Source organism: Hibiscus syriacus, unplaced genomic scaffold (genome assembly GCF_006381635.1).
Source record: "Hibiscus syriacus cultivar Baekdansim isolate YM2019G1 unplaced genomic scaffold, ASM638163v2 tig00110840_pilon, whole genome shotgun sequence".
NCBI lineage: Eukaryota > Viridiplantae > Streptophyta > Magnoliopsida > Malvales > Malvaceae > Hibiscus > Hibiscus syriacus.
Window position 1 is genome coordinate 1,112,522 of NW_024062887.1, and position 13,015 is coordinate 1,125,536.

Below are 13,015 nucleotides of genomic sequence, written 5' to 3' on the forward strand. Positions count from 1 at the left end.
AGAAACAAAGCAGGATGTCACCGCCGCGAATACATAACTTTACAATGACTCACACTCTAATTATACCAATTTTTTTAACAGTCATTTAAATACCTCCGTTAAATGTTAACTTTAAGTGGTCATTTTAAACCCATTTAAATAATTCAGTAGTATATTTGTCACAATTTTAAAAATGAAATCATTTCATGACCTGACCCTATGTGGTGATTTATGTAGTTACCCTTTATTCTTTCATTCTTGTTGCCTCAATATTTTGTTCAATGCATTATATTTGTGTATCGTTTTACCTTTGTATAGGTAATTGAATATTGGTTTTGGAGTTGTAGGATCCGGGTAGTTACCTTTTCCACCTCTCTCAGTAGCTACCAGTCATTCCCTCTAAATCCATCTTTTTTTTTCCTTTTTCTTTTCTCTCTGCTTTTGATTATTAGCTTCTGCTTCACTTCGTTCGAAACGAACTCTTTTGTTCTTATTGCCTTAGATGGAAAGTGATGATCTTGCATACATGGAACTTGCAATTCACCAGGTAATCCCGATCCTTCCTTTTCTCCCTTTCTGTAATCCAATTTCGGCAACATTGCTAATTGAGCCCCTATTTTGTCAGGCAAAACTTGCTATGGAAAGCCTTGAAGTGCCTGTTGGGTAAGTATTAATCTCATCTTTTTTTTTCTCCCTTTGCCTGCTTTTTCCTTCTGTTGGGCAAAACACAGAATGAATAAATGAACATGCTAAAATTTGTACAACTTAAATTACTAACAGGTTAAAAATTGTATAAACATGAAATAACTTTACCAAAAATATGACGAGAAAATACATGAACATGGCATGAATACACAGATTGTCCTAAATATAAGTAAAACAATACCTCATCTTTTATTTATATCTGCCTATTGTTTTGGGTAAATCATAAACGGCACAATGCAAAAATTTATTCTTTGCTATCTCTCTTATGTTATAATCATCTACTCTCTTGAATAATATAATTAACTTTATGACATCGGCATAACCTTGTTCACAGCCTGTATAATTAACATTATTAGGATTTAGTTGTGCTTGAAAAGGTTTCAAGTTGAGGAAGTGTAGCCAATTTGGTATTATGATTACTAAACTTGGATGCAATCTCCTTCCAATGGTAGACGTCAATAAATATACAAAGGGGTGAACTGCAAAAGATCTATAAGGCCGTATTTATAGTTCATTCCATCATACTTCGAATAAAACTTCATAATAACTTAGATGGATACCTTTGCCAAAACAAAAGCCCACTTCAAAAGAAGTGCAAATTTTGCCTTAAAGGCTCGTCTAATTCAAGGATTTAAACAGCTAAGAAAAGAAGTAATTTGACTTCTCTATCTGGGTGTAAAATTAAATATGATGAGTTGACCATTAAAAAGAAAAAACTATAAACTTAAGATGAAAAGAAAACAGCATTGTCAAGAGCGTAATTTTTGTCTCACCTGATTTGTAAATCAACATAATCACCCAATGCTTGGTTTTTGTTGGTTCTTTGTCATAGACTCATTGATTTCTTCATTGTTGTTTGTATTGAAGCATAAGAAATTGTTAACACCCATGTAACTTAGTACCAAGTTTCAAACCATTTCACAATCCCTATATTACTACACAGATTTCAAGCTTCTTCATTCTCTTTGTTTGTACTTTTGGTTTGATACTAAATTGTCTTTTTTGCTTATGTCAATGACTTGGCCCTAATACAAAATTTAAATGCATTTTTTTCACCGTACCTTTTGTTGACCAGCTGCGTATTCATTAAGGATGGTAGTGTCATTGCCTTTGGTAGAAATCGAACCTCTGAGACTCGAAATGTAAATGAATCTCCTCCCTCCTTTTTGATCAGTTTGACGTTTTCATATTATGCCTCATTGATCTCTCTTGATTCATGTTGGTTGTACAAATCTCAATGAAGGTATTTAGTACTTAAAAAGGTCTTGTGTGCGTGCACGGTTATGAGAAACATTTATATTTGTTGGTGCATCATTTTGGTCTTCATATGCTTTTAGTAATCTGTTGGTTGTTGCAAGTGACATAACTTTTTAATTGGTCTTTTCTATCTTTCTCTGTTTTAACTTGCACCTGATGTAAGTAGATCTACACAGATGTAAAATGAAAAATGATATTATCTTTTTTATCCAAAAGTTTGACTGCATTTGTTTATGTTAGTCCATGTTAAGCATCTTTAGTGTTCTCATCTTTCCCCAGGATGCTTATGTTGGCCCCAAGAATATACAGTATCCTCAAATATCATTTTGCAATTTAAATTTTGAAATAGTATCAAGGAAAGGTTTTTTGGTCTATTTATGTTGGAGTTCCCTGATTTGCATCAGTGGATGCTTTGGCAGTCTGCTGAAAGCAAAACTAAAAATTGTATCCTCTTTTTAGGATTATCTCAGACAAGCAATGCAAACGTTCCACTTTTTCTTTCTCCTCTAACTGAATTTTAATCCCATCGTTGTGTGATCATTTTACCATGAGCATTGGCTATATGTTTTCCTGTGCTTTATGAATTTCCTCCTACGAGGGAAAGATATTTTATGAACCCCCACCCCTTAATTATGGGGTGTAGGTGGCTGATTTACCTAGTATTTTTGCTTTTACAAAATTTAGACCACAAGTTAATAATCATATTTTTTGGTTATGTCTAGAGTCTCTAGACCTCTTCTATGGCTTAATTGTTGAACGTCAGCAGACAATTAGTCAAAGTTACCTCATTCTTGTCAGCTCATAAATTACACAACTTTTGTTTTTTGATAGAAATGAAAGGCCTCGTTAAAAATCCCCTTCTTGATTAAGGAGCTTGAAAATAAGCTCCTTAATCAGCGGAAGGAGGAAAAGAGTGCCTTTAATTTTATTACTAATGGAAAAATTACATAAGATACAACCATTACACCAATAATAGTACATAAAACTTAAAAGCATCCCCTGGCATAAAATCCTTTACAGTACATAAAACTTAAAAACACCCCCTGCCATAAAAACCTTCACAGTAGAATAGAAAACCATAGTTGACTCCTAACAATCAACCTATCCCACTCTTAGCTAGATTGTCTGCCTCCCCATTGCACGCTCTTGGAATTCACCTCACTGAATGTACCTTACTAGTGATGAATGTACCTCACGGCAGCCATTGAAAGGAGGAGAAGAGTACATTTTTTTTATAGGAATAACAGGCCTCATCACAAACCTCCTCCTTGATTAACGGAGTCTGATAATCAGCTCCTTAATTTAACCACTCAAGTAGCAACCAAAAACCTAAAACTCAAACAATAAAACCCACTGATAATGTCTAACAATCAACCAATTCCCATCTTTGCTAAACTATCAGCCTCCCCATTACACACCCTTGGAATCCATCTAACTGAGTGCACCCTATCCGAGAAGAGTGATGAAATCTCCTTAACTAAAGGTAAGATAAAAACAGGGGCCAAAGTTGGGGTCAATATCCATTCCACAGCCGACTTGCAGTCACTTTCCACAATCAACCTTCCAACAGTAACCCAACAAGAAGACAAATAGATTTCAATTCCTCTCTTAATAGCCTTTAACTCCGCAACCTGGGGGGGACCTTGACCTATATTTTCTGAAAAAGTCAAAAGAAAGTTGTTGTTCTAGTCTCTCAAAATACCTCCTATACCTCCATTTGTGCCATCAAGTCTAACAGCTCCATCAACATTCATCATCAAAAAATCAACAGGGGGTGGGAACCAGCGAATCACTTGAACATTCTTAGGATTAAGACCCTTAATACCATCTGCAAGAGATGGATCACCAATCAGCACATCCTCCTGAATAGGAAACTTAGGGTACTTGGCTAGAAACCATTTAGATAACCTGAATCTAGCAATAAAAAACAGAGACATCCTATCAAGGGGAGCACCTTCGAACACCATTGCGTTCCTAGCTTTCCAAATCGACCAAAATACTACTCCCGGAATAAATTTCCAAATCAACGATTTCCCCCTCAGTTCACCCCAAGAGCTGATCAAAGAAGGTGGGTTCTTTGGAAGTACCAAAGCTATATCCCAAAAGCTTACTATCTTATACCATAGTTCCCAAACTACAACACACGAAATAAATAAATGTTGCACTGATTCCACTTGTTCCTTATAAAAAGGACACAGAATTTCATCCCCTAGTTGCATTCCTCTCTTCACCAATTCTTCTCTCACTGCCACTTTCTGATGAGCTAGCTGTCGCAGGAAAGCTTCAACACGAGGAGGAGATAATCTCAGCCACACCCCTTTAAACCACATATCAGAACCCCCCGACACCTTCCCGAGTACATTTCTACAAGATTTTACTGAAAACATTCCATCCCCACTTGCAGACCAAGAAAGAAAGTCTTCTACTAATTCTGTCAGTTTAAAGTCATTCAGTTTTGTCATCAATTCCAGCCACTGCTCCAATTCTCAGTCACACAAATTACTTCTGGTTTCGACGTTCCACACCCAACCATTCTAATCAAAACAACCAAACTCAGCAACCTTACCCCATCTGTTTGTAGACAACACATACATTCTAGGGAAAAGATTTTTTAAAGGAAACTCGTCAGCCCATGTATCTGTCCAAAATGAAATAGACTTTCCATTCCCCACTTTCAACTTAGAGTGTGATCTGATACATTCACCCTCCGAGTCATTCTTTAAGAAATTGTTAGCAATACCTCTCACAATCCAAGAAGATTTGGGCGTAAACACCTTGCTAATAGACATGGAATTACAACTAACCTTGTGTCTGCAACATAACACACTTTTCCACAAAGTATTCTTTTCATTGGCAAACTTCCACACCCATTTTCCCAAAAGAGCCCGATTAGAAAGATTCACATCAAAAACACCAAGACCACCAGAATTCAGAGGCTTGCAAACTGATTTCCAATTAACCCAGTGTATCCTCCTTTTTTCCTCATTACCCCCCATAGAAATCTGGCCATTAATGAATTGAGCTTCTTACTAATAGTGCAAGGCATTCTAAAAAGTGATAAGAAAAATATTGGTAAGGAAGTAAGCACCGACTTCAATAAAACTGTCCTGCCAGCCAAAGAGAGACAAGAAGTTTTCCAACCGGCAAGTTTGGAGCTAAAATTCTTGAAAACTGGATCCCATAGAACTTCTGAGTTTTTCTTAGCACCGAGAGGAAGTCCCAAGTAATCTGTTGGTAAGGAACCCACTGAACAACCCACTGCTAATGCCCACTCTGTTAAAACTTCCTCTTCCACATTAATATCAAACAGCTTGCTCTTAGCTAGATTTAGATGCAACCCTGTCATAATACTAAAAATCCCCAACACTCTCTTGACATTATTAATCTGAGAGAGAGAAGCTTGACAGAAAATGATCAAGTCATCTGCAAATTGGAGATGTGACAACCGAACAGAGTTTTCAGATTTCCCAATAACAAAGCCTTGAAACAGACCCCTGTCTACTGCTTTAGTTATCATCAAATGAAGCAGCTCACCTACAATGTTAAACAGTAACGGAGATAAACTGCACCCTTGCCTAAGTCCTTTGGCCATAGGAAACTCTTCCGAAGGAAACCCATTTACAAGAACCGAGATTGAAGCTGTTGATATACACTGAGATATCCACGACAACCATCTTTTGCCAAAACCCATCTCTGACATTACTCTGATTAAAATTGGCCATTCCACAGAATCATAAGCTCTACGAAAATCTACCTTGAAGACAACCCCTTGTAACCCTTGTTTTCTCCAGTAATCAATCCCTTCATTTGCTATAAAAGCACAATCCAACAGCTGTCTCCCCGGTATAAAAGCAAACTGAGATTGACTAATAATATCACCAACACAACAACTCAGTCTCTTCGATAAAACTTTGGAAATGATTTTGTATAAACTGCCTACGAGGCTGATTGGTCTAAACTCCTCTACACTGTCCGGATTTAGCTTCTTCGGAATAAGTGTGATAAAAGCATGATTAACACCATGCTCCCATTTCCTTCCAAAAAAGAAATCTTCAAAAAATTTCAACACGCGTTCCTTTAAAATTGGCCAGCATTTTTTAAAAAAACCCATTGTGAAACCATCCGGTCCTGGAGCTTTAGAGCTGTCTGATGAAGCTATAGCCTGCCAAATTTCTTGTTCTAAGAATTGCTCTTCAAGTTTGTTAGACTGTTCCCCTGACAGCTTAGCAAATTCCAGAACTAAGTCCTCCACTTCCATTGTTGAATTGGAGTTGTAGGCTGCCTTAAAAAATTCTGAAATATGCAACTTTAACTGTTGAGGGTCTGAAACCACATTCCCATTTATCTTCAAGCTTAAAATTTCATTTCTTTTGCTTCTGTTCAGTGCAGACAGATGGAAAAACCTTGTGTTTCTATCCCCATCTTTAATTCATCTAGTCCTTGACTTCTGAAATCAAATGCTTTCTTCGATTCTATACAGCCTCCAGAGATTAGTTCTACACTGCCTTAACTGATCCCACTCCTGCTTCGAGAGAATTCCACCTTGAGCTTTACAATCCAGTTCATTAATACACCTTTCTAAATCAGAAATCGACTCAGAAATCCCAAAAAATTTACTGCTAGACCATTTTCTGATTGATGTTTTTGTTCCTTGCAAGATGTTGAAGATTCCCCTTCTGTTATTTCTCCCCCTCATAACAACCATTGGAAGATTTAACCAATTCCTCAAATCCTTCCTACTCTAATAGATAATTAAAAAATCTGAATGGTTTAGGACCCCAATTAACGACTTTATCCTCTAGTGAAACTGGATTATGGTCAGATAAGGATCTAGGCAAAAGTCTTTGCATTACATTCGGAAACGAAGTCAGAAACCTCCCAGAAATTAAGAACCTGACGAGTCTTTCCCACGTAGAGTCTTCTTTATTATTACACCAAGTATACCTTCCTCCCACCATAGGGAGATCAATTAAGTTTGATTGCTGTAAGAAGTTTCTAAATAAATCAATAGAATGCCAGTTCTGGGACTTGCCCAACTTCTCATCCGGATTGAGATACACATTAAAATCTCCCCCTATACAAACTAACAAATTTTGAGTAGACACAAACTCCAACAGTTCCCTGAAAAAATCTTCCTTTTCTGCTTCAATTGATGGACCATAAACATTTATAATCACACAATCTTCACTTGAATTTCTGAACTTCCCAAAGACTGCTATGAATCTGCCATTTAAGATGTTGTTCGAGACTACAAAATCATTTTCATTCCACATAATCATTAATCCTCCTGCAGATCCCACTGTTGGAACCACAATACCTCCTTTAAGAAAACTCCCCCTATCTTTCTTCTTAAAGCCAAAGAAACACTTTCTAGTTTTGTTTCTTGAATTAGAAGAAAGCTCAGCTTATTCCTCTTTACCAAATTAGCTACACCTCTTGATTTTTCCTTTTTTCCAAAACCCCTTACATTCCATGAAATTATGTTGGCATTTATCATAACGAAAAATTCAACACCAAAACCTTTAAGCTAGTCAACAGAAGAACGCTAATCTCCTGAATTCCCCCGTTCCTTACTCTCGGCCAATCCCTCCTCAAGATTTATAATTTTGTCTAGAAAAGCCTTCTTCCCCTCTTTAAAAGATATCCCAGTATTTTGCTAACTTCCCATGTAGCCAATGCCTCCTCCAAGAAAACCGAGAATGTTGAAGAATAAACAGTAGGGAAACTTATCACATCCAAAGCTTCTCTGATCAAAAGCCTTCTCCTACTTCTACTCGCTCTCCCTGGCATAGAACCAGGTATAACTCCAGTAGAGACCTCTTCTACAGACCCTGAATGTTGAGCAATACCCACTTTTGAAGTCTGAGGAACACCAAATTCATCATTAGTGGAATTGGCCCCTTCCACTAAAGAATTTAGATATGATTGTCTGCTCAAACTAGGGATTAGAATTTTCCTATTTTGAACAACCAACTCCCTTATTTTAAGTCCCTTATCTTTTCTGCTCGAATTATGCCACACCTTTCTTACCCTAGATCTTCTATATACTCTAGATACAGATCCTCTTTTCCATCTTCCTACTGGGATGTTCCTACCACATAAACTTCCAGACAAGAGGTTCAGAGGACTCCAACTCCTTAAACCATTTGTGACAGACTCCTGATTGGCTCCCAACACCTGAATTCCAACCTTTTGGATTGGTACAAGTTCCTTTTCCACCTCTGTTTCCTCTATACTGTTAACTTCTTTGTCCAGTTCAACATCTTCCTCTAACCCTTCAGAATTATTATTTATAGAAAGCCCTCTACAATGTGACTGAATTATGACATTTGAATCTTCAGAATTCCTTTTTAAAATAGAGTCAAGCTTGGAAGGAACCAAAATCTGCAAGTTTGATTTCTCCACATCAGTCTGCTGAAGATCACTTGGAATGTCCACCCGATGGTCTATCTGATTACCATAGCCCAATTCTATTAAGTTCACAGCTGGCCCAGTTGGAGAGAGTCTTGTATAAATTGGGGTGGGCTCACTAAAGTCTTCTGACTGTGCTTTTTCACTACTATAACATATATTATTTCTCAACCCGAGGCCCATATATTCCCCTCTTAAATTCAAATTTTCCTCTGGTAGTTCTGACACCCTTTTTTCACTGGGTTGACCTTCATCTACCTGCCCCATTAAATGCTGATCCTCACAACCACCAGCCACAACCTTACATACATCCCCTTCCAACCACGTGTCGACTCTACCTCTAGTATCCTCAGCTAATAAGTCTGGCCTACCAACCCCTCCTGAGTACCGATCATCGAGCTACCCCTGTACGCTCCCCGCCGTCCACCGTGAATTCACTGCTGAAAACCATTATGTTTCTCAAAAATCGAGCCCACATTAATTTTAACCAAATAAGATCTCCCATACGATCCAAGTGTAACTGTTTCCGGTATATCAAAAGGACTGGCCACCCTCAACAATGCCCTTGCAACCGCCATATCATCTCTTCTAGCCGTCGAATCTTAAATACAAATCAGCTTCCCCCACCTTGAAACAAGTTTTTCCAGAAACAAGACATTCCAACATAATAACGGAACTCCAACTAATTGAACCAAGCAAAATGACATCGGTAAGCCTTCCTCATTCAGAAGCATATCAAGCCATTCAAACCAAAATGATAATATCTCCAATCTACTCGACCACGCCTCCTTTAATTCCTTCACTGAAGCAAAAGTTAAAATGCAAGAGTTTCTTGCATAACCCCATTTGGCTAACTTGACTTTGATCCCATCACTCGCCAGACCCTTCATCACTAGTTCCAAATCAAAGTGTGTTTTAATGATCCCTGTCAATGATCTTTTCACCCAATCCGATTCATCCGAGGGAATGTGCATCTCCCACAAGTTCCTCAGCCCCGATTTCTTCCTAGGAATCCCCATCCTATTTTCTTTGCTCACCTGATCTTCCCTCAGCCCAACATTTGAGACTAACGCATCCTTATATGATCTTTCATCTCTCAATCGATTAAAGGACTCATTATCAACTTTTCTTCTCCAATATCCTCCCTTATACACCGTACCTTCTTCCCGTATGAAATTTTTGTTATCCACTTGGCGAGGTCTCTGCTTCTTATACTTTGCTACCCCAACATATATTTTCTTTCCATCAATCCAAATACCATTGACATTTTCCACCGCCTTCTTCAATCCTTCCTCCTTTGCAAACTGAACGAAAGCAAACGTATGATTACTATAGTTTGGTTTGCTAGAACTACTCGGGATGAAAACTCTCAGTACACGACCCTGTTGTTGAAAAATTTCCTTCACTGTTTTCCAAGAGACTCTTTTGCTCAGATTATCCACAAACACCGTCCAATCCTCGCCGGAGGGCTGAAAACCTAAGGAACTCTCTCTCTCTCCAGTTTTCTCTCTGACACTCTCTCTCATGGTTTTTAAAAATACAGAAATTTTACTACTTGGAGTTATTGAAAATGCATGAAATTTTAATTTCAATGTAGCGGATGTCAAATATTTTTTTTATACAGGGGGATGCTCTATATTTCTGTTTATAAATTACACAACTTCATTTTTATTTTGTAGGCTACAAGGCATGCAGAAATGGAAGCCATAGACATCCTTCTGGAGAAGTGGAAAAAAGATGGGCTTTCAAAAGCAGAAGTTGCTGAAAACTTTTCACGGTGTGTTTTGTATGTTACATGTGAACCATGCATAATGTGTGCAGCAGCTTTGTCATTTCTTGGTATAATTCTTTTCCAATTCAATGCTTGAATGTAGCAATATATTATTATGAATACATTTTAGTTTCGTTACTTTTTTTCATTAGCCTAGTTATTGACTGATGTAATTTATTTAGGCATCAAGGAAGTATATTATGGTTGTGCAAATGAGAAATTTGGAGGATGCGGATCGATTTTATCCTTGCATTCCGGTTGCTCAGAGCCATCCATAAGGTCTGTTATAGAATTCATTCTTCCATGCAAATGTTTATCTATTATTTTGTTTTATTTTTCATCACCGTTGTTTTTCCATTGCCCTCATTTAGCCGAATTTCAACTTATTATTTTATGAAGCCCTAAATTTGTTATCAGAATAGATTCTATTGCATGTTCACCCCTTTGTTTTTCGAAAGGGGAAAAACTCCAATAACTTATGAAGTAATTTCACATATTCATTACAACTGAATTGAGGTATCTAATTGAGTAACCACTATGCATATAATTGAGTGGAGAAGAAGCCTTGTGCAAACTGCATTTGTAGTGTTCATACCATGCATATAATCAGTTTTAATCTCTGTTTTCTAAATGCATGAGTAAGAATTTTCTTATCAACCTAACGCAACATCTTATTTTCATATTTTGACATTTTCTACCTTTTTGATGTCCATTGCTTTGATGTCCGTTTTTAGGTATTTTTACTCAACTGCTATCCTGTTTTCTTGCTTCTCCTTGAACTTAGACTATCCTCCCTATTGTTTGCATTGTTCCACTCCCCTCAAACACTTTTTGTACTTCCTTTCTAATTTCACCACCTCTTTGATGTCTCCTAACTCTTTGCGGAAGATTTTCATCTACTCAGCTGAGAAACTTGTTTTGTCCATGCTTTTCCAACCTGTATATCACTGGTCCCTTTTAGCGTATTGCTTTTTAGCTTAGTCTGTCCTCACTATGGCGTTTCCATATACTCGTTATAATGTTGATGATAACGCAACAGCAACATTTCTTCTTCCCTATATGTATTGCATATAGCTGCAGAAGTTCTAATCTTAATGTTTGTCGCATTCAAAATAAGTGACAATTCAGGTCACTTATCTAATTCTGAACTAATTCCCTTCAATTCAGGTCACATTGTTACTGTCTCTTGCCTATTGCATGCTTTTCATTGATAATTTTTTTGGTCCCCCTTCAATTCAAATGTTTCTAATTTTCTTTGTGCTTTTAGTGATGAAGTTCCACAAAGGAAAGGTTTCAAATGTACAGGAGGATTAATGGCCTCCGAAGCAGTCTCTCTTTTTAGAAGTTTTTACGAACAGGGGAATCCTAATGGTATGCAATTTTTGCTTCACTGCATTGGGTCTATTAAGTCAAAGTTCATGAAAGAATGATATAAATGAAGAGATATTTATATCTCACGCCAGAGTTGACATTTAGTATTGCTTTAGATAGCAAGAATATTACATCCTCATGGAATCAGAGGTTGATGCAATCTAGAACATCATGGCATATTGCTTTAATCCATATCCTAGTAAAAGATTATTCCTGAATCCGGAAACAATGCCAACAAGCATGTAAAAATATGTTGAAATTGGGTAAATTATGACAAATAGTCTGGAAAGGATTGCGTTTGGTCAAATTATATCTAAAAGGAACCTAGAATAGTGCACATGTTAGTATGCTTTGGGAAAAAAGAAGGCAAGATTACACTATAACCATACAATGGAATTTGTTGTCATTTGCATAGATGGAATATACATACACGTTTAGCTAATATATTCTCTTTTTGTTGCATTCATTTATAGATTATATATAGATGCATCTTAAGGTAGCAAAGTTTCAGCATTTTTGCTTTTATTTATTTATTTATTTATTTATGTATGTCAATCATATTTTCAGCTCCGAAGCCTCATAGGCCACTAGTTCAAAAGAGAGTTGAGTGATAAATGGAGGTTGGTATGTTTTATCTTCTTCTTTTCAGTTAATTTGATTGCAAATGACTCGTACTGTGGCCTCGAGTGATGTTCTTTATTTGAAATTTGGTGTTGGAATGTGATTTAAAGCTGCTGATGAAATGGAAGGTAAATTAGTATTGATTATAATGATAAAGTAGAGCCAACTTTGTTTTACTTGAAAACTGGATTATATCCCATTCAGATTTATGGAAAGCTACAAGAAACAATGATATGTAGGTTAATTCATTTTGTTGATCACGTCATTGATTTCATCTTCGTGATTTCCAGACACCCCCACCTCCTTTTTTATAGGGAATTTTATTCTCTCGTAATAATCCATCTTTTGTACCAACAACAGTTGGTTCAGTGGGACGAAACACTAGATCTCTGAAGCAATGTTAGGGTTCGAATCTTGACGATTGCGAATGGAGTAAACTGAGTTGGGAGCGTTGCTCTTGCCTCTATAGTACCCGATTTGAATTAGTCGATCAATAAATCGAATACCGATGATTATATAAAAAAATACATCTTCTGCAATTGGGTTTTCATTAGCCAGCAGTTGTTGCGTTTGATTCTATAGAACGGTTTGTATGCCCCTTTTTTTTATTAATCCAGAGTGATCATAAGTGATAATATATGTTTTAAAGACTCAACCATTTAACAATTAAAAATATCTTGCAGTCGTTAGTGCTCGAACCCAATACTTCTAAGGATAACAATCACTTCATTAACAATTGAGGTTATTTGGTTCGTATTATGTTTTTTTAAATAATTATATAAAATAATTATAAAATAATTTATGTTCAGTTTTTTAAATTTATTAATAATAAATATACTTTACAAAAATAACGGTTTCCATTCGGATATTTAGATAAATCAATGTTTCTTTATTATTAAA

At 36.7% G+C, this 13,015-nt stretch overlaps 1 protein-coding gene across 2 annotated transcripts; it reads left to right on the top strand.

The window, feature by feature from the left end:
- Window positions 1–341: 341 nt before the first annotated feature.
- Window positions 342–12,271, top strand: LOC120143318 (tRNA-specific adenosine deaminase TAD2-like). 2 transcript variants are annotated; one of them, XM_039157672.1, is made up of 7 exons: window positions 342–526; window positions 605–642; window positions 1,760–1,826; window positions 10,032–10,191; window positions 10,306–10,402; window positions 11,391–11,494; window positions 12,062–12,271. In XM_039157672.1, the coding sequence occupies exons 1-7, from the start codon at window positions 482–484 to the stop codon at window positions 12,103–12,105; spliced, it is 555 nt and encodes a 184-aa protein (XP_039013603.1). In that variant the 5' UTR covers window positions 342–481; the 3' UTR covers window positions 12,106–12,271. The 2 variants fall into 2 exon arrangements, with proteins under 2 accessions (XP_039013603.1, XP_039013602.1); XM_039157671.1 differs by lacking the exon at window positions 12,062–12,271 and having other exon boundaries at window positions 11,391–11,874.
- Window positions 12,272–13,015: the final 744 nt, after the last annotated feature.

Coding starts and splice junctions, on each gene's coding strand:
- LOC120143318 (XM_039157671.1), top strand. CDS start 482: ATGGAAAGTGATGATCTTGCATACATGGAACTTGCAATTCACCAG. Junction 527..604: donor TGGAACTTGCAATTCACCAG/GTAATCCCGATC, acceptor CTATTTTGTCAG/GCAAAACTTGCTATGGAAAG. Junction 10,192..10,305: donor AGCAGCTTTGTCATTTCTTG/GTATAATTCTTT, acceptor TAATTTATTTAG/GCATCAAGGAAGTATATTAT.